The sequence below is a fragment of the Aegilops tauschii genome, chromosome 2 (genome assembly GCF_002575655.3).
Source record: "Aegilops tauschii subsp. strangulata cultivar AL8/78 chromosome 2, Aet v6.0, whole genome shotgun sequence".
Taxonomy (NCBI): Eukaryota; Viridiplantae; Streptophyta; class Magnoliopsida; order Poales; family Poaceae; genus Aegilops; species Aegilops tauschii.
Genome location: NC_053036.3, coordinates 167,743,507 through 167,760,686, shown reverse-complemented (window position 1 = coordinate 167,760,686; position 17,180 = coordinate 167,743,507). Strand labels below are relative to the sequence as shown.

The 17,180-nt window shown below is 47.1% G+C and overlaps 3 protein-coding genes across 4 annotated transcripts; 2 read left to right on the top strand and 1 right to left on the bottom strand.

Moving 5' to 3' along the window:
- Positions 1 to 2,935: 2,935 nt before the first annotated feature.
- Positions 2,936 to 3,756, top strand: LOC109786115 (putative cell wall protein). Its single transcript, XM_020344690.3, has one exon. The coding sequence runs from the start codon at positions 3,045 to 3,047 to the stop codon at positions 3,378 to 3,380; it is 336 nt and encodes a 111-aa protein (XP_020200279.1). The 5' UTR covers positions 2,936 to 3,044; the 3' UTR covers positions 3,381 to 3,756.
- A 1,285-nt stretch (positions 3,757 to 5,041) lies between these two features.
- LOC109786114 (caffeoylshikimate esterase) lies at positions 5,042 to 6,301 on the top strand. The gene has a single exon (XM_020344689.4). It carries the CDS (start codon positions 5,172 to 5,174, stop codon positions 6,162 to 6,164), a length of 993 nt encoding a protein of 330 aa, XP_020200278.1. The 5' UTR covers positions 5,042 to 5,171; the 3' UTR covers positions 6,165 to 6,301.
- On the bottom strand, positions 6,244 to 11,747 carry LOC109786113 (peptidyl-prolyl cis-trans isomerase CYP37, chloroplastic). Of its 2 annotated transcripts, XM_020344688.4 has the most exons (12): positions 11,411 to 11,745; positions 11,156 to 11,332; positions 10,985 to 11,074; positions 10,751 to 10,846; positions 10,273 to 10,380; positions 10,116 to 10,165; positions 9,106 to 9,208; positions 7,991 to 8,044; positions 7,479 to 7,634; positions 7,274 to 7,396; positions 6,688 to 6,737; positions 6,244 to 6,550 (listed from the first exon to the last, which is right to left on the bottom strand). In XM_020344688.4, exons 1-12 carry the CDS (start codon positions 11,603 to 11,605, stop codon positions 6,394 to 6,396), a joined length of 1,359 nt encoding a protein of 452 aa, XP_020200277.1. In that variant the 5' UTR covers positions 11,606 to 11,745; the 3' UTR covers positions 6,244 to 6,393. The 2 variants fall into 2 exon arrangements, with proteins under 2 accessions (XP_020200277.1, XP_073364370.1); XM_073508269.1 differs by lacking the exon at positions 7,991 to 8,044 and having other exon boundaries at positions 11,411 to 11,747.
- Between the last annotated feature and the right edge of the window lie 5,433 nt (positions 11,748 to 17,180).

Sequence of the window (17,180 nt, the reverse complement as noted above, 5' to 3'; positions counted from 1 at the left end):
CATTTGGGTCAATGCTGACCGTAACCTTGGAGGTGTGGAGATGCGCGACATTACGGATGAAAATCCTGTCCGGTTCTGACTGGGCCGGCGGCGATGGCACCCGTGGGTGTCGTTCTCCTCCTTGGAGGCGTCGTCGAGTGTGTCGCCATCCCCCTCGCCTGCTTGGGGTTGGCAGCTGTCTCCGGGCGAAAGCCTTGATTCTGTGCTGGATCGACACGATGGCGGCGTCTTCGACGTCGTCCCTTTGTTGGGAGCATCGTGCCAGGAGACTTGATGATCCTATGTTGCGCTCCTCCGGTGTTTCCCGTTGCCCTGATCGTTCTGCTCCGGCGCAATGTACGGTCGTCGCTGGTGATTCCAAGATGGTGCCTTCTTCTGGAGTTACTGTTCTTCGGAGGTGACTGACGTCGGCCGAGACGCGGCGAGGCTCTCGGTCTTTGGCAGGCTATGTTGCGTTGTAGTTGTGTTGTAGTGTGTGGATGTTGTGGCTTGCCAGATGTGGAGTTGTGCTACGCTCGTTGTTCGCAGCGAGTGGTAGTTGTCTTGTATTTGCGTATAAAGCTATAGTATGCAATTTGCGTATTCTTGAAAAAAACTTTCATGCATGGCTGGCTTTGGCATGGCCTAACATCCACCGTGCATGTGCATGTGGCACCATGCACGGTTCGGTTGAGCTGAGCACCGTCCCGAATAAATGCAGATTATGGCCGCGTTTGTTGTTGACGCTTCATTCCTTGGCGGCCGCGCTCCGAACCAACCAGCTGCCTCGGTTCATTTGCCGGTTCGCCACAAGTATCAGCTTAGGTAGGAGACAATGCGTGCGTGTACTGTATCGTGCGCTCAACTACCGTTGGGTGAATCGACAGAATTGCGTAGCGTGGACGAAACCGAAATGGCGCGCCGCAGGTAGGGTCCGGTGATCCGCGAGACGCGGAAGCTTCCATTGTTAACTGGTGGGCCCACAGGTGCTGGGAAAACTTGTGGGCACAGATATGGGTAGTACAGTCATTATCCTCGATTTGTCCATTTGGTGTGCAGGCAGGCACTGGGTAGGAACCAGTTTACCATTAATGGTTTCCTTATTTGACCGTCATGAATGCACCCATCCATCGACATGCATGCATGCATGCGCCGCACCCATTTTGAAAGAGGAGAGTGGATATTAACTTTTGAACCGTGTGGGGCAAAAAACGCTGCTTCAACAGACGGTTTATATGTAAAAAAAATTAGACTGCGGCCTTCCGGTGATGTAAAATACAACACCTCACGGTGCAAATTTGCATCACGAGATACAACTGCTCCAAATTCGGCAGCCGTCCGCCAACGCCCAACTGCCCTTCATTTCATTTCACAGTCGCGCCCGTCGGCCCGCCCGAACACCAGTTGGCCGAAAATCGCCGCCGCCACCGCCCAAATCCCCGTCGTTGCCGTCACTGCCCCGAATCCCCGCCGCCGCCCTCGCCCCCGTCGCCTCCCTCGCCGGAAGCCGTCTCGCAGCCGCCCGGGCGCCGCCGAATTGGGAGGCAGCCACAGTGGGATTCGGCGCCTCTGGCGGTCCGGCTGCCCTGTAGGTCGCCGGCCTCCTCCCCGTCGGCCGCGGGCCTCTCCACGGCCCTGTCGTCGGCTGCACGACCGTCGCACCTAGCCCGCACGACCTCCTCCCCGTCGGCCGCCGAACTCCTCTTCGCCGCCCATCGAGCTAGCTCTCATCACCGCCGCCGACCGCAGCCGTCCGCAGCAGCCAATCCAACCGGCGGCCATCTTCTTCCACCGCGCGCACAAGGTGTTCGCGCAGCTGCTGGCCGGTTTTTTACATCTTTGGTTTGGACCATCTGTTGGAGTTGAGCATTTTTCGGAGCTCCAAAACGCACTATTTGGCGTCCATATTTTACATCTCCTGTTTTGGACGCCAAAATTTGGACCATCTATTGGAGATGCTCTAAGGCTACATCCAATGCATTGATGCTTACATGAGGTGCTAAGCACATTAAAAACTTTAGCAACTAAAGCCCTCAATGCATGGGTGTTTAACTTGTTGATGCTAAGCATCCTTCATTTAATAATTTTGCAACTAAAGTTCTTTATGCATTGGTGGGATTCTTTCATTTAAGTCTTTTGCCTAGGTTCTCACACTTAGCATTGTTTCTTCCTGGGTCACCACACTCATCTCTCCCCTCTTAATTATATTGCCACACTAGATTTTTCTGCCTACAAGGCAACCTTAGCACCTGTACAAGATGAAGCACTGGAAGGGGCCTAAAGGTTTCTCAAGAATAAGGGGCGAATAGGATCATTTGCAACACCAAAGTCGCATATTATGCACTGGTATGCAGACTTGAAATAAAAAGTATTGATCGTGTGTAACTTACAGTGATGCGCATCTCCGCAACTAAAGTTACAAATGAATTTTGCTGGGTAAGAACTCAATTACTCAAGGTTGAGTACAAATAGGTCCTCGTGAGTCTTGCGACTATAAGTATATGTCGATTTAGGAATAGACACTTCCTACTATCGAATGAAAGCTACTCCCCATTGTGCATGGCGCCTGCAGAGAGATATACAGCGAGAGGAGAAATAAGTAGCCTCCCCCATGCAGCGGTGCTTAAAGAGCAGGACAGAGTAGTTGGAACCCGGGCATAGCTACCAGAACAATAACCACACAGGGTCCCTACTACCACAAGTAACCAACTCAACCGCCCCGTACGTCCACTTTGCCCGTCGTCCACGGCCATTTCCCTCGTCGTCGCGCCCCATATGCTCGTTGTCCCCACGACGCAAGGCAAAAATAGCGCACGCGCGGCGCGGCGCGGCGTTAGTAACAAACGTGTGCCGTGCGATCGATCGATCCATACGATCGAATTGAACGCACCGCCTTTTCCCTCCCGGCCCTTCCACCCCGTTACGCCACGCGCTCTATATAAGCTCGGCGCGGCGATCACCATCCACCACCAACGAAAGCAACAGCCAGCGATCGAGACAGCAAGAAGCTCACTCAGCTACCCCCAGTCCCGATCACAGGTAGCTAGCCACTCGACGCAATCGGCATGGCCAGCAAGTCGGTGTCCCTGCTGGTCCTCGCGGCGCTGGTGGCCGCGGCGTGCCTCGCCGGGCTGGGCTCGGCGGCGCGCGACATGCCGGCGGAGAAGCCCGCGGAGGACGCGGTGAAGCGGCCGGAGACGTTCCAGGAGGGGACGGTGCTGATCCCGGGGATCGGGCGGTACGAGCTGGGCACCCACTACATCCCGGACATCGGCGGGCTGGACCACAGCATCCCGGCCGCCGCCAGCGGGCAGTTCATCCCCGGCGCCGACGACACCTGGGTGCCCAACCCCGGCTTTGAGATTCCCAACCCCTTCCGCCCCGGCTCCGAGTCTCCCTGATGGGTCGAGCCGGCCGTCCGGCGAGCGCGTCCACGTAACGCCCATCATCCACGTTACACCCCATCCATCTACTTGGTAGAGCTAGCCTACTACTTATAAATCATTTTCCGCTAGCTTTTTGGTTGCCATAATAAAATAGCTGCTGCTACATGGCCATGCATGCATGTCCGATGCATGCATGTGTCTGCGACTGCGTTCGCGCCGTCGACGTCTCGTGTTTGATTGAAGTGTACGTGTAGTCGTCTATGGGATATGGATGGTTGCGTAGGAAGCACCCATCGCATGTCTCGTTTGGTTTGTTGTTGCCAGTGTAATGTGTTTCAGTTCAGTAAGTTTTTTGAATGATGAAGAATTATGCATGATCGATTAAGCTTGATATCGCCATCGTACTGGTTAATTGCTGCCGAGGGCTCGAACCAAAATCATGGGACGTACGGAACAGACAGAAGAGCTCAGGGAGTACACCAAGATAGCGTAATAATTAAGTGGACGCACGCACCGGAAACGTGGGTGGGTGTGTACACTTGTGCCAATGACAGTTCAGCGATGGAGCCCCTTATTTAGCTCGCTTGGTGATGAGGTAGGAGTAGGACACGATGACGGGGAATCAGATAAGCCAGTTCAAATATGGTGTAGTCGGTGGTAGGTATGGTGAAAGGGGCCATAGTCATTGGTCGCTGCATGGAGTCATCGTCAGAGGCGGGCGTACGTGCACCATGCGTGAGTTTTGATCTGCAGGTGGAGTAAAGTTTATATTTTACGGGAGATGTGGAGGAATGATTTCGAGCAACTCTAACCAATCCCCTAACCTTTAGAGGAGGATAAATGTGGTTTTTCTCCTCTAAACCGGAACTAGCCGAACCTCAGTAAGCAATAGTTGAGTAATTTTTTTACTCCCGGCCGACCGTGATGCCTAAATATACTCGGCCGAGACGGCGCGTAGAACCCCCCCCCCCCCCCCCCCCCCCCCCCCGGCGTCTCACGTACCACTGCCCCCGCCGCCCAATCCACACCGCCACGCCCCCTCCCTCACCAACAACCACTCCGCCACCCATCTCGGACGCCAACCATGGATTTTTTTTCACCCGCAAAAAAACATGGATTTTTTTTAAGATAGTCAGCAATATTTTCATCAAAGCAAACCTAACCATATGGCCGGGTCAGCACGACACGACACGGCTATAAAAGGGTCTGGCACGACACAACCCATGTAACCCTTTTATAAAGGTGTCGTGCCAGCCCGAAGACCTGAGCTTTAGGATCGGCCTAACACGCGAGCTAAAATGAACAACATGGCACGACACGACTACGGGCCGGCCCACATTGCTTTGCGGCCTTGTGGGTGGTTTTGATCTTCTGGGCCGTCTCGACCTTTCAGGCCTTTTGCTTTTAGGTTAAAATGGCCAAAACTGCCTAAAAAGCCGAAAAGCTCTACAAAGGCCAAAACAGCCCCAAGCAGTGCTAAAACTTTTTTTTGAGGGGTACTAAAAGGGCCAACTTGGACCGCGAGTCAGGCCATGCCAGTCCGCGAATAAAAAGGCCGTGAGGCCCGACCCGATCTTTTTATTTACGTGCCAGGCCAAAAATCCATGCCCGGGCCGATCTTAAAAGCACGGCCCATACAGGTCGACGGCACAAACAGGTCCACCAACCCCGGAAACTGAACCCAATCCACTCGCCCCAAAAACGCGAGCGTGAGTGAAACGGCCTCCCCTGCTGCTACGCAACAGGCAGCAACGACTTCCCCTCCCCATCCATCCGAACGCCCGCACGCCCCCAGCGCCTCTCACCATGACTCAGGAAGACACGCAGGCGCCCGTGAACTTCTGGGGCGAGCACCCGGCCACGGAGGCGGAGTACTACGCAGCCCACGGCGCGGAGGGCGAGTCGTCCTACTTCTCCACGCCGGACGACGCGGGCGCGCGCCGCCTCTTCACGCGCTCGTGGCGCCCGGCGGGTGGGGGCGCCGGCGCGCGGCCGAGGGCGCTCGTGTTCATGGTCCACGGCTACGGCAATGACATCAGCTGGACGTTCCAGGCCACGGCCGTCTTCCTGGCCCGCTCCGGCTTCGCCTGCTTCGCCGCCGACCTCCCCGGCCACGGCCGCTCCCACGGCCTGCAGGCCTTCGTCCCCGATCTCGAGGTCGCCGTCGCCGACCTGCTCGCCTTCTTCCGGTCCGTCCGGCGGCGCGAGGAGCACGCCGGGCTGCCGTGCTTCCTGTTCGGGGAGTCAATGGGCGGGGCCATCTGCCTGCTGATCCACCTCCGCACGCCGCCGGGGGAGTGGGCGGGGGCCGTACTGGTGGCGCCCATGTGCAGGATCTCCGACCGGATCCGCCCGCGCTGGCCGGTGCCGGAGATCCTCACCCTCGTGTCGCGGTTCGCGCCGACTCTCCCCATCGTGCCCACGGCCGACCTCATCGAGAAGTCCGTCAAGGTGCCCGCCAAGCGCCTGATCGCCGCGCGCAACCCCATGCGCTACAACGGCCGGCCCAGGCTCGGCACCGTCATGGAGCTGCTGCGCGCCACCGACGAGCTCGGCGCGCGCCTCGGCGAGGTCACCATCCCGTTCCTCGTCGTGCACGGCAGCGCCGACGAGGTGACCGACCCCGCCGTCAGCGGCGCGTTGTACGAGGCCGCGGCCAGCGAGGACAAGACCATCAAGATGTACGACGGGATGCTCCACTCCATGCTCTTCGGCGAGCCGGAGGAGAACATCGAGCGTGTCCGGGGCGACATCCTCGCCTGGCTCAGCGAGAGATGCACGCCGGCAGCAACTTCCTGACAAACATAGAAAAGATCAAAAGAAACAAGAAATGCATTCTATTCGGATTGTGCAATGACCAACACAGACACCGGAATTGTTTTCATGTGCAAATGTGCGACGATTATCTCTCTATATACACATATATGTTTTGTCTCTGTTCAACTTTACATGATCTTGGTATACAAAATGGTTGTCTCCTGATCAATGAAAGAATGCTGCCAGTTTGCTGTGCGTCCGGTTGATTGTATCAGCTCTCTGCCGGAGCCAGCGTTGGATCTGCTGGGGCTGGCGCTGAAGCTGCTGCCGGTAGTACAAGGCGTTCCCTGCCCTGTATCAGCTTGGCCGAGCGAATTTTATCTCCAGCCTTAATCTGTGAAAGGACATCTCTTCCGTCTGTGGCATACCTGTAGATGTTTGTTTCCACACGGAAGTTCTTTCCTTTTAATCCACAGGAGGATATCAATTCTTTTTAGGGACCATAATATCTGATCATTTCTAGTACTATCTATTCATGGGAGTGTAATATTAAGTCGCGACTTACCCAAAAACTGAAAATTGTCCCTCCTCGAAAGATATTCCTCCTAAACCAGACTGCAAACAACAGAGAAATTATCACAAATCAAACTATTTACACAGTTGATGCTTCTACTCCTAGACAGCGCAATAACCCCGAAGCAGATGGTAGAGGAGATTGGGCATTCATAACTATTGCATTACTTGAGTGGCCTTGGTAGTGCCTGTATTTGCATAGATATTTCAAGAATTATATAACTTATTATAATAAGTGTGATGATGGTTTGACTGATGAACCCCCAGGGTTCTTAGTTAGTCAATTAATGAACGATGTAATTCTTATTTGATTTAATAAAGCTAGCCATGATGGCCTTTCCCCCAAAAAAAGAATTATACAATTTTTCATACATGGCACAAAGCAACCCTAGGACAGCAAATATGGTTCACAAAAGGAGAAGAAACTTGGTGCATTCTTGAGTCACATATACTTATCCAGACCTTCCAAAATCATATACTTATCCAACCTAGTCAACAAAATGCAGAACAAATATGTATTTGGGTGATTGCGCCTACTGATTTTTTATGTTAGTGGATAAACATGTAGCCTTACTCACATTTCTCTTATCATACAGATAGAAGAAGAACTGGGTTGGTGACGAGTATTCATCTGAATCCTCACTATGTGACATGGCAACAGAGCCGTATACAGACATTGGAAGGACTGGCAATTCTCCATCCTAAATTATATGAAGCCAAGGAAACAAGTCAAGATATAGAGGACATGATTATTTCACTGTTGAAGTAGTGTGAATGAGTGACCTGAATACTTAGCGGGCTTCTGTATAGCGGTTCAAACTGTCCAGCAGGCATGACCTCCAATGGAAGAGTATACCCTTTCTTCCCAGTCTCACTGTCTACAATAATTGCCTGGCTCACAGATTTCAGTGTTGCACCATCATATGCCCCATCCAAAACCTGAAGCAAAATTTACTCTATTGAGACATCAAAGCAAGTATCCATCCATTCACAAATATAAGATGTTCTAACATTTTTCTGAATCTGATGTATATAGACACGTTTTAGTGTGTTTATTCACTCATTTCAGTCGTATGTAGTCCATATTGAAATATCCAAAACATCTTACATCTGTGAACAGAGGGAGTAGTTGTAAACAAAAAACTGGAACACAACAGCGTAGTGCATATGTCAGACTGAAGCTCTGGCAGATATTCCTTATATAAAGACAATCGTATTTGCTTATTTTGCATTTGTAAATTTCACCACAACTAGGCAGGAAATGATGGGATGGGGTCAGAGTAATGCTACCTTACCAGTTTCGCAATGTTTCCAGCAGTCAGTGGGGCAGAATATCCATCAACTACAACCTGCATGTAGTATACAAACCAACAACTGACACACAAATCTGATTTTCTAGGGGAATTCTGGGGAGGACAATACTAATGCAAGTCATGGCATGACAAAAGATAGTAACTAAGGCTATCTGGACGTGCATTTTTAGAGCTCTTGAGCACGTCGTATTTTAGTTTTGAAATATTAAAGATATCTAATCTGTCATACAGATAATAGAATGAGCTATGTACCCTCAAGTTCTCGTCAGACATTTGCTGATTCTTAGTCTAGATGAAAATTACAAGAATGGGAGTTAAAAAATCTTTATTAGCTGCTTTAAGCGTATTTTTCTCACAGGCTACAAGAAGAAGAAGAACAACAAACAACAACAACAAAGCCTTTAGTCCCAAACAAGTTGGGGTAGGCTAGAGGTGAAACCCATAAGATCTCGTGACCAACTCGTGGCTCTGGCACATGGATAGCAAGCTTCCATGCACCCCTGTCCATAGCTAGTTCTTTGGTGATACTCCAATCCTTCAGGTCTCTCTTAACGGACTCCTCCCATGTCAAATTCGGTCTACCCCGACCTCTCTTGACATTCTCCGCACGCTTTAGCCGTCCGCTATGCACTGGAGATTCTGGAGGCCTGCACTGAATATGCCCAAACCATCCGAGACGATGTTGGACAAGCTTCTCACAGGCTACAAGAGTGCAATAAAATTGACGATGTTTTTTTTGGGGGGGGGGGGGGGGGGGGGGGGGATCACGAAGTTGAAATCTGTATGTAGTACGAACTAACTACCAAGTCATGACATGAGATTTGTGATTTCTTTCAGAAAAAAGAACTGAAAATTTAGTGTATGCTCCCGAAGTCTACATGGCATTATCCAGGTTATGGTTCCTATTTATCATTGTTAAAAGAGTGTACTTGAGGATGCCTTGCTATCAAGTAGCCACTAAAACATTTCACAAGTGATTGTAGAAACTGACAGCGAAGGGAAAAGGAGACCTCCGCCATTATCTTGGCATACATATTGATAAGGTAGCAAGATGCTGACTCAACTGTTTATGATATCACAATCAGGCAAACAGCTACCTGAATTGTAGCAGCACTTTTGGGTTCACCACCAGCAGTTGGAAAGAATGTTGAGCCATCACCTTTCTCAACTGTGAATTCAACAACTGCTCTTCCTGTTAGCCTATAAATGACAAGTCATTTAAATTAAATTTCGTACATGTATCTTTTTTACAGATCAGGCGAAAAACCAAACAACTAATATTAGTGTCCCAACGCCCTGAGGATTATAAAATGCAAACCAAGATTATAGTTGCAGAATCCGTTGTTACTAATCTGCACATATTGTATAGCTTATGCATTAATAACTAATCATAAGCGGACAATGTTTTCTTATGGTGCCTCAGTAATTTCAAAGGAAAATTATTTGGGTGATGTTCTGATCGCTCGGTGCCAACCTGGAATTTATCATTTTCAAATATTATAGAAAGTGAGGTGTTTTTTCTCTTGCCATTTCCTGATACTAAAATAAAAAAATAAAAAAATCAAACGGGCATGTACCGTATCAACTGTTTCTCATATTTTGTTACTCAAATTCGTGATCCTAGGCTCAAAATTCAATTGGGGCTTACATATTAGGAAGGAGGAGGCAAGTGTTTGTATCTGAGAATTTCTACTCGGAGAATTAAATATAAGCAAGGAAACGGACGCAATAACCAACCAGCGTCCGAATATTGATAAACTTTTAGCTGCCTACAGTGATTCCCTTCTCTAGTGAATATTCAGCGCTACGATAAAAGTAAATGCCTATTTCCCAAGCAGCTCTGGCAGATACGTGTTTAACTTGTTTCTCTCATGCTTAAGTTACCCTAACGAAAAAAGAATTACATGGTTTTCTATGTCCTGAATGATCAAATTCCATATCAGTTTTAATCTTCAGACCTGCAAGTGTTCCACACTCGCGGCAGTTGTTGGATCTAGAATTGCTGGTGATTATGACATGAAGCATGAAAACATGTCTACATACATAAATTGATCACAGAAATGACATGAAATGCATTTGGAGACTAGAGACGCCAACAGAAAATCACCTTGGGTACTCTAAATACTGTTTAGGTAAGAGAAAGGATAAGCCTGGAGCCTGTAGAAAGAAAATAAAATCCCTTTAAGTAATCAGACCTTCAATTGAGCAGAATTAGTCTGCTCTCAGTTTCTGGAAACCAATGGTTCTAAGTTTACTCGACTAACCTGCAACAGCTCCAATTCAGCAATAGTATCAAGAGAAGAAGCAAGCGCTACGGAGAGTCTATCATTGTCCTTATCCTTAATATATTTCAAGAGAGTTTGTAAACCACCCTGCAGAGATGCTAAAGTAACTCAGCTATCATGTAATCTATTAATACTCCCTCCGTTCTATGTAACTCAGCTATCATGTAATCTAAAAACCACGACACTTATTTTGGAACGGAGGGAGTACAATTCGCTTTTGTTTCACAACCTTAATTTCACCCTCTTCAGATATCATACAACGATCCCGATGCAAAAACAAATGTATTTATCAGTCAAATTTTACAGGTATGTAGATAAAATCTTGGTGTATATGTCAGATTTTTTCTGAATTTTCCGAAACTTCAAAATGTGACTTATTTATTTTCAGTTTTTTGAAATTTGAGGCTCCAATAGAGCAGGGAGCCAAGCCACTTCTCTCTTAACATAGATTACTTACCTTCCCTTCAAGCAAAGTGATATATAGCTCCGAGCCCTTTTCCTTGAGTTCTGCAGGCATGCTTGCCAACATTGCCTCCTTGTTTTCAGTTGCTATCTGCATTCAGAGCGAGTTCTATATATCGGGATTCTGGATGATGAGCTCAGGTAGTTCAGTAAGAAGGTTTACAACGCATGGTTCTATATATCACCAATCTGAATAGTTCTTCAGGTCAGGTTAGGGGAGTCAATTTACCTGCATGGCCTTCTTGACATCCCCCTCCATGGAGCCATACGGCTTCCTCTGTGGTATCCTCAGCAGGTACGAGATGTCCTCCAACGAGTTCTGAAAAATGCGCGCCCAGAACCTGAGAGACAACGCTCAATCGCAGGACACGCAAAGCACGACTTCGATCCTGAATTTTACCTGTATGGTCTTCATGCTTGGGTTGGCAGGGATGGCCCTTCGCAGCGCGAGCTCCCCCGTCCTGGGCACGTTCGTGTCCGGCGAGTAGAGGACCGCGTTCGCCGGCAGCGCCACGGAAATCTGGGCGATGATAGCAATTGCCGCGACCGCGCTCTTGAGCAGCTCGAGAACTCCCTCCTGAACCAGACCATTCAGGTGGAGATAAGGCCTCCGGAGACCTCGGAAGACGTGGTTCGGAGTAAGAGTTGCAGCTACCTCAGCCGTGCTTGGAGAGGAGGCGTGCTGCGGGCGGCTGCGCGGGGCACGGGCGACGCCGCAGCGAATGCCGTGGTGGAAGCTCGGGCGCTTCGTCCACACGACGAACTTGGTGCCGCCGGCCGCGGCCGTGGGAGCGCGCGGGGGTACGGGGAGGGCTCCGGCGAGCACCACCGTGGCCATTCGCGACGCCATGGTGGTTGGTGCCTTTCTGAAGGGATTTCGGGTTGATACGAAGGAAAGGAATGGAAGGGTGGTGCCGTCGCTGCCGTCGCCGTCGTCGTGGTCGCCGTCTATCCCCAGCCAGTGAGCTGCAATCCGGTTCAGTAGTCCGCGTAGTCCGCGTGGCCTATGCTTGCATTGCATTAGGCCTCAGCCCGGCAACTGATTAGAGATTTGGAGCATTCTATGGGCCCGCGCGCCATTCTATGGGCCGGCCCATGTAAGACCTCAGGTTAGGGTAAGCATCTAGATACTTCTAGCATTTCTCAAAAAAAAAAATCTAGATACTTCTAGCCTTGTCTAAAAAGAAATCTAGATACACGGTCTCCTCGCCTCATGCTGCAATCTTGGCGCTGAGAGGTGGGGGATCTTCGATCTTCAAGACGTTTATGCTCTTCATCAACGTTTAGTGGTCATCATAGTTTTGTGAGAGTAAATTTCTTCTTGTTCTTTTGGCGGTGCCATGAGGTTATAGAGTTTTCTGTCCTTGCGAATCCGATTATTCAAATCTGAAAGATCTGCCGAGTTTATATTGTTGTGTCAACTTCTTTTGTTAGCCTGATTCTTTGTGAAGGTGAAATCATTCTTCGATACCATTGTGAAGATATAGTGAATCGACGGCCTGCACTTCTAGGAGACCATTCCTAACCCAAGTGCGTTCATTGATAAGGCTTCCCATCTTTTTGGATGGGCGACTCAAAGCGCTTTAAAAAACCATTATTGGTAATGTTCGTTTGGGTGAAAGAGTGACAACATCGTTGCTCCAGTCCAATTGCAGCCTCTTTACCGAAGTTTTTGGAGTATTTCTTTGATCAGAGATTGATACCGCGAAGAATGTGTTTTAAAAAGATTTCATTGTAATATTTAGTCATAGGAGTTACCTTGTATTTTCATCAGTGTATCTATAATTGTTATGAGTAGGAATAAAGTTACGAGTGTTTTTTAAAAAAATACTTTCAGTCAAGTTTTTGGGATATTTTATGTTTTTGTTTGTCAGGTTTTGTTTGTTCTTGTTTTCTTTTTCTCTTTCCTTTTATTTTTTATTTTTCCCTTTTCTTTTTTCCCTCTTTTCTTAATTCATGAACTTTCTTTATCATGAACATTTTTTGAATTTGCAAACAAGTATCAAATTCAAAAATATTTTTGAAGTGCATCAACTTTTCTTGAATTCCTTAACTTTTTTAAAATTCATAAACTTTTTCCAGATTAGCAAACTTTTCCAAATTCGTATTTTTTTTAAATTCTTCCCAAAAAATGAGTACTTTTTAAAATTCACAAAGTTTTTCCAAATTCATGACTTTTAAAAAAATAAAGTTTTTTCAAATTCAAGTTTTTTAATTTATGTTTTTTTTTCCAAATTCATGGTTTTTTAGAAGTCAACTGTTCAACTGGTCAAAGGTGGACCAGGTCAACTAGGCAATGATTGACCAGTCCATCGAGCGAAGGGGGGCAAAGATCGAACGGTCAATTGAGCGAAGGGGTGTGATACGTCTCCAACGTATGTATAATTTATGAAGTATTCATGCCATGTTTACAACAATTTTATATGGTTTGGGTGCAATTTTATATGATTTAATTGGAACTAACCCGGGCTGATGCTATTTTCAACAGAACTATTGTGGTGTTGTTTTTTGTGCAGAAATAAAAGTTCTCCAAACGCAGTGAATTTTTTTGATTTTTTTTTGGAACAAAAGAGGCACTAGAAGCTTCGTGGGAGGGCCAGAAGGTGAAGGAGGTGGCCACTACCCACCAGGGCACGCCAGGTGGGCCCGGCTCGCCCTAGTGGGTAGTGGGCACCTCGAAGCCCATCTAGACGTGAGACCGACGCCAAAAAATCCTATAAATACAGAAACCCCAGAAATGACCCTAGATCAGAAGTTCCACCAGCGCAAGCCTCTGTAGCCACGAAAAACCAATCTAGACATGTTTCGGCACCATGCCGGAGGGGGAAATCATCACCGGAGGCCATCTTCATCATCCTGGCGGCCACCATGATAAGGAGGGAGTAGTCCACCCTCGGGGCTGAGGGTTTGTACTAATAGCTATGTGTTTGATCTCTCTCTCTCTCTCGTGTTCTTGATTTGGCACGATCTTGATGTATCGCGAGCTTTGTTAATATAGTTGGATCATATGGTGTTTTCCCCTCTCTGTCTTGTTGTGATGAATTGAGTTCTACCTTTGAGATTCCACTTTTATCGGATTGAATACTTTCTTGGATTTGAGAGCACTTGATGTATGTCTTGGGATTCAACTCGCGAATTCCCGAGGTGACATTGGGCTAATCTATGCATAGGGGTTTGATACGTCCATTTTGCATCATGCTTTTATATCGATATTTATCGCATTATGGGCTGTTATTACACGTTATGTCACAATACTTATGCCTATTCTATCTTATTTTACAAGGTTTACATGAAGAGGGAGAATGCCGGCAGCTGGAATTTTGGGCTGGAAAAGGAGCAAATATTAGAGACCTATTCTGCACAACTCCAAAAGTCCTGAAACTCCACCGAAGTTATTTTTGGAATTAATAAAAAATACTGAGCGAAGAAAGTACCGGAGGGGGGCCACCCACCATCCACGAGGGTGGGGGGCGCGCCCTACCACCCTGGGCGCGCCCCCTGCCTCGTGGGCCCCCTGGCAGACCTCCGGTGTCCATCTTCTGCTATATGAAGTCTTTTACCCTGGAAAAAAAAATCATAAGCAAGCTTTCGGGAAGAAACTCCGCCGCCACGAGGCGGAACCTTGGCGGAACCAATCTAGGGCTCCGGCAGAGCTGTTCTGCCGGGGAAACAAACCTCCGGGAGGGGGAAATCATCGCCATCGTCATCACCAACGATCCTCTCATCGGGAGGGGGTCAATCTCCATCAACATCTTCACCAGCACCATCTCCTCTCAAGCCCTAGTTCATCTCTTGTATCCAATCTTTGTCCCAAAGCCTCAGATTGGTACCTGTGGGTTGCTAGTAGTGTTGATTACTCCTTGTAGTTGATGCTAGTTGGTTTATTTGGTGGAAGATCGTATGTTCATATCCTTTATGCATATTAATACCCCTATGATTATGAACATGAATATGATTTGTGAGTAGTTACGTTTGTTCCTGAGGACATGGGAGAAGTCTTGCTATAAGTAGTCATGTGAATTTGGTATTCGTTCGATATTTTGATGAGATGTATGTTGTCTTTCCTCTAGTGGTGTTATGTGAACGTCGACTACATGACACTTCACCATTGTTTGGGCCTAGAGGAAGGCATTGGGAAGTAATAAGTAGATGATGGGTTGCTAGAGTGACAGAAGCTTAAACCCTAGTTTATGAGTTGCTTCGTAAGGGGCTGATTTGGATCCATATGTTTCATGCTATGGTTAGGTTTACCTTAATACTTCTTTTGTAGTTGTGGATGCTTGCAATAGGGGTTAATCATAAGTGGGATGCTTGTCCAAGAAAGGGCAGCACCCAAGCACCGGTCCACCCACATACCAAATTATCAAAGTAACGAACGCGAATCATATGAGCGTGATGAAAACTAGCTTGACGATAATTCCCATGTGTCCTCGGGAGCGTTTTCCTTCATATAAGAGTTTGTCCAGGCTTGTCCTTTGCTACAAAAAGGATTGGGCCATCTTGCTGCACCTTATTTACTTTTATTACTTGTCACCCGTTACAAATTACCTTATCACAAAACTATCTATTACCGATAATTTCAGTGCTGGCAGAGAATACCTTGCTGAAAACCGCTTGTCATTTCCTTCTGCTCCTCGTTGGGTTCGACACTCTTACTTATCGAAAGGACTACGATAGATCCCCTATACTTGTGGGTCATCAAGACTCTTTTCTTGCGTCGTTGCCGGGGAGTGAAGCGCCTTTGGTAGGTGGAATTTGGTAAGGAAAAATTTATATAGTGTGCTGAAATGTACTGTCACTTGTTACTATGGAAAGTAATCCTCTGAGGGGCTTGTTCGGGGTATCTTCACCCCGACCAGTAGAGCAAAGAGTTGCTCCTGAACCTACTGAACCTACTGAAAATGTTTACTTTGAAATTCCTTCGGGTATGATAGAGAAACTGCTAGCTAATCCTTTCACAGGTGATGGAACATTACATCCCGATTTGCACCTAAATCTTTGTGGATGAAGTTTGTGGATTATTTAAGCTTGCAGGTATGCCCGAGGATGTTATCAAGAAGAAGGTCTTTCCTTTATCTTTGAAGGGAGAGGCATTGACATGGCTTAGGCTATGTGATGATATGGGATCATGGAACTACAACCGATTGAAATTGGACTTTCATCAGAAGTTTTATCCTATGCATCTTGTTCATCGTGATCGTAATTATATATATAATTTTTGGCCTCGCGAAGGAGAAAGAATCGCTCAAGCTTGGGGGAGGCTTAAGTCAATGTTATATTCATGCCCCAATCATGAGCTCTTAAGAGAAATGATTATTCAAAAAATTTATGCTCGGCTTTCTCTCAATAATCGCTCCATGCTCGATACTTCTTGTACTGGCTCTTTTATGATGAAGACTATTGAATTCAAATGGGATTTATTGGAAAGAATTAAACGCAACTCTGAATATTGGGATCTCAACGAAGGTAAGGAGTCAGGTATAACACCTAAGTTTGATTGTGTTAAATCTTTTATGGATACCATGTTTTCCGTGAATTTAGCACTAAATATGGACTTGACTCTGAGATAGTAGCTTCTTTCTGTGAATCATTTGCTACTCATGTTGATCTCCCTAAGGAGAAGTGGTTTAAATATAATCCTCCCACTGAAGTAAAAGTAGTTGCACCTATTAAAGTTGAAGAAAAGACTATCACTTATAATAATCATGTCATTCCTACTGCTTATATTGAGAAACCACCTTTCCCTGTTAGAATAAAGGATCATGCTAAAGCTTCAACTGTGGTCAACAAAAGTAATATTAAGACACCCAAAACCCCTGAGCAAATTAAAGTTGAACCTGGTATTGCTATGGTTAAAGATCTCTTGGCTGATAATATTGATGGGCATGTTATTTACTTCTGTAATGAAGCCGCTAGGAATGCTAGACCTGATACTAAAAATAAACATAGACCTGTTGTAGGCATGCCTGTTATTTCTGTTAAGATGGGAGATCATTGTTATCATGGCTTATGTGATATGGGTGCTAGTGCAAGTGCAATACCTCATTCCTTATACAAAGAAATTATGCATGATATTGCACCTGCTGAGATAGAAGAAATTGATGTTACAATTAAGCTTGCCAATATAGACACTATTTCACCAGTTGGGATTGTTAGAGATGTTGAAGTCTTGTGTGGGAAAGTTAAATATCCTGCTTGTTCTTGGTTCCCCACAAGATGAATTTTGTCCCATTATATTTGGTAGACCCTTCTTGAGTACTGTTAATGCTAGGATAGACCGCGAAAAGGATGTTGTTACTATTGGTTTGGGTGATATGTCTCATGAGTTTAATTTTGCTAAATTTCATAGACAACCCCAGAGCGCACAAGATGCCTGAGCCGAAGCCCAGAGCGCCCTCCAGGAAATCCAGGCGGCCAAGAAGATC